General features: G+C 45.3%; 1 protein-coding gene across 1 annotated transcript; it reads left to right on the top strand.

The window, feature by feature from the left end:
* The first annotated feature begins 185 nt into the window (after positions 1-185).
* LOC126858636 (uncharacterized) lies at positions 186-1,955 on the top strand. Its single transcript, XM_050609114.1, has 2 exons — positions 186-901; positions 971-1,955. The coding sequence occupies exons 1-2, from the start codon at positions 186-188 to the stop codon at positions 1,953-1,955; spliced, it is 1,701 nt and encodes a 566-aa protein (XP_050465071.1).
* Positions 1,956-3,814: the final 1,859 nt, after the last annotated feature.

Here is a 3,814-nt window from a genome sequence, read left to right on the forward strand (position 1 = left end):
GATCGCTCGAATCGTTCGATTGATGGGCGCGAGAGACGATCTGCGTAGACGTTTCGAGCGCTCGGGTGGCGGCGAGAGGCGCGAGGAATTCTCGTGGTCTGAGATCGAAACGGCTTTCGCTAAGCGCGTTTTAACTGGCACCGTTATCAATCTCGATTATATCGAAACATTGCGGTTTCTCGAGGATGCTAGAGACACGGTGCTCGATCGAGTACGCGATGTTATGGGCAGATACGACAGCGTCAGTCAATACCGCGTTCAATGGTGAGTTCATCTCGAGCGACAAGATCGCTGTTAAGACTATCGTCACGAAGAATCATCCGCTTCTGCCTACGACCGATTTGCGAGAGTGGTACGGGAAGCGCATAGTCGATGTGATTTTAGCGTCGTTGGAAGAGTTTCAAGAGCGTGATAGCGGATGGGCGTTATCGCGAATATTGAATCTAACGGTGAACGTGAACAGATATAATCCTATGCGCGCCGGATGTTACGTCGAAATTCCGCGAGAGATTAAGTTAAAAAAAGCTGTGATTAGCGTGCGATCTACGGACGATGTGTGTTTCGCATGGGCGGTAGTCGCCGTTCTATACCCGGTCGAAAAGCACGCGGAGAGAAGTTCGCGGTACCCTTACTATACAGCGGTATTGAATCTGGAAGATGTCGAATTTCCTATGAATTTGAACGGAATTGCCAGGTTCGAGCGTCTCAACGATATATCTATTAACGTATATACCATTCGTGATAAAAAGAATAAAAAGGATGAGAAAAGTTTTAATTTGTTGTATCTTAGCGACACGACGCGACGAAGTAACGCGACACACTTCGCGTGGATTAAGAATCTGTCCCGTTTCGTCAGTTCGCAATTGAGCGCTCAGCGACATAAAACGCATATATGCGATCGGTGAGTACTAAAAAAGTTTGTTAATAATGCACTATATAATGAATATACTGTATAATAAATATTTCGCAGATGCATGCACTATTTTCGGACGAGCGATAAGTTATCGGATCGTAGCGAGAATTGCGAGAGAATGAATGAGTGCGCTATCGTTCTTCCGACCGAAGAGAACAAATGGTTAAATTTTAATTACGAGAGAAAGGAGCGAGTTCCGTTCGTGGTGTACGCTGAATTGGAATGCGCGCTGGAGAGGAAGGAGAAGAGAAGAACGCCGAATACGTTCATCGTTCAACGTCATAAGGCTCACAGCGTGGAATATTACGCGCGATGCACGTTCGACGACATTAGATCGATGTACAGATCGCATCGCGGCGAGAACTGCGTATCGTGGTTTGTTCTGGAACTGCGAGATCTAGCGCTTCGCGCGAGAGACATTCTGAACGCTATCGCGCCTATGACGCCTCTTACGGCGGACGAACGGGAGAGATTCCGCGATGCGACGAACTGTCACGTGTGTGAAAGACCGTTCGAGTCGGAGGACATTCGCGTCCGCGATCACTGTCATTTGACCGGGCGGTACAGAGGTCCCGCGCATTTTAGTTGCAATCTAAATTATAAGGAGACTTACGTTATTCCTATATTCTTTCACAATTTATCGGGCTACGACGCGCATTTTATCATTAGAGACGTGGCTAACGCTTTTCCCGGAAGCGTCGAGCTATTACCGCTAACGAAAGAAACGTACGTCTCTTTCGTGAAGAGCGTCGACGAAGCGTCGGACGAGGGAGGATGGTTCGCGCGCGGAAGATGCGTGAAGTTGCGTTTCGTGGATTCTTTTAAATTTCTTAGTCTCGAAAAATTGGCGTCTTATCTCGATAAGAGCGAGTTAAAGATTGCGCGGTCGGAATTTTCCGATCTCGTCGACGCCGATTTTGAGCTTCTCACGCGAAAAGGTGTATTTCCGTACGAGTACGTCGACGATATCGATAAGTTGCTGAGACTCGTTTGCCACCGGGTGAGGCGTTCTACAGTTGACCGGCGATATCGTATCTGGTAGCGATTACGAGCGAGTGATAAAAGTCTGGGAGCGATTTCGCATCCAAACGCTTGGCGAATATAGCGATCTGTATTGAAAAACCGACGTTCTTTTATTAGTTGATATCTTCGAAAATTTTCGCGACGCGTGTATGAGGAGTTACGGTTTATCCCGCGCATAATAACGTGTAATAACACGTTACCCGGATATACGTGGGACGCTATGTTAAAGTACACAGGCGTTCGATTCGAGCTTTTAACCGACATCGATAGGGTGATGTTTATGGAACGTGGAATACGCGGCGGGCTGAGTCAATGTTCCAATAGATACGCGCGCGTAATAACAAATACCAGTCGTATAATCCTTTGGAAATATCGTCGTATATTATGTATTTCGACGTGAATAATTTATACGGATGGGCGATGTGTCAATCGTTGCCTTACGAGAATTTTCGATGGGTCGAGGACGTTTCAAATATCGATTTAATGTCTGCGATGTCGAATTCGCCTATCGGTTATATTTTAGAAGTCGACCTTGCGTATCCGTCCAATCATCACGACTCTCACGCTGACTTGCCGTTTTGCTCGACGCGCGATAAGCCGCCCGAAAAACGGCAGGACAAACTCCTCACCACGTTGTACGATAAGCATCATTATGTAACGCACATAACTTGCAACAATGTGTTAGACACGGATTACGAAAATACATAAAATATTACAATTTGCGCAATCCTCGTGGTTGCGCGAATACGTCGAACTGAACACGCGATTGCGGATTAACGCTAAAAATGAGTTCGAGAAAAATCTGTACAAATTAATGAACAACGTCGTGTTCGGTAAAACTATGGAGAACGTGCGTAATCACTCGGACGTTCGATTAGTGACCCGATGCGATACGGCGCGGAAGCGATGATCGCTAAACCTAACTTTCATAGTAGGAGCGTCTTCGCGGAAGATTTAATAGCTGTAGAATTGCGCAAACTGGAAGTTAAATTTTACAAACTGATCTACGTAGGTATGTGTATCCTCGATATATCAAAGATTCGTTTGTACGAATTTCATTACGAGTATATGTTATCGTTGTATCGAGATAAGTGCGAAATAATGTACACCGACACGGACAGTCTTATCTATCGCATCGAATGCGAAGACGTGTACGAGGATATGAAGCGCGATATCGATAGATTCGACACGAGCGATTACGCGACGAACAATGTGTACGATATGCCTCTTGTTAATAAAAGAGTACCGGGTTTAATGAAAGACGAGAATAATGGCGCGATTATGACGGAATTTGTCGGACTTAGAGCAAAAATGTACGCGCTGCGAGTAGACGGTAGAAGCGAGACGAAGAAGATCAAAGGCGTGAAGAGCGCCGTCGTCGCGAGAACGATAACGTTCGACGATTACGCGCGCTGTTTGCAACGAGATATCGAGATGACGCGCGAGCAGTCGTGCTTAAGATCAAAGTTACACGAGGTGTACACGATCAGAGTCAAAGATCGCGCTTAGTCCGTACGACGACAAGCGGTACGTCGTACCCGGAACGACGTCTACTCTACCGTAGGACCATTATAAAATACCGCTGTAATAATTTTTATTTTTTTAGTTCATAGAATTTTATTAAATTATGTAATAAATATATAATGTATAATAAATACAATTATTTTATTAATAAATACATTTTATCGTAATATGGCTGCTTTGTTCATCCAGGAATTGTGCGTTTCATCCATCCCCAACAATTTCACGTAAACCTCGTCGCCCCTTCGACGCAGCACCTTCTCTACGAAATATACATCGGAGACGCGAAGCAACTCGTGTTCGTAGAATCCTCTGGCGATCGGTTCGTTTCGCGAATCTTTTAATAGATACGTCACT

This window comes from Cataglyphis hispanica, unplaced genomic scaffold (genome assembly GCF_021464435.1).
Source record: "Cataglyphis hispanica isolate Lineage 1 unplaced genomic scaffold, ULB_Chis1_1.0 scaffold115_size3814, whole genome shotgun sequence".
Lineage (NCBI taxonomy): Eukaryota > Metazoa > Arthropoda > Insecta > Hymenoptera > Formicidae > Cataglyphis > Cataglyphis hispanica.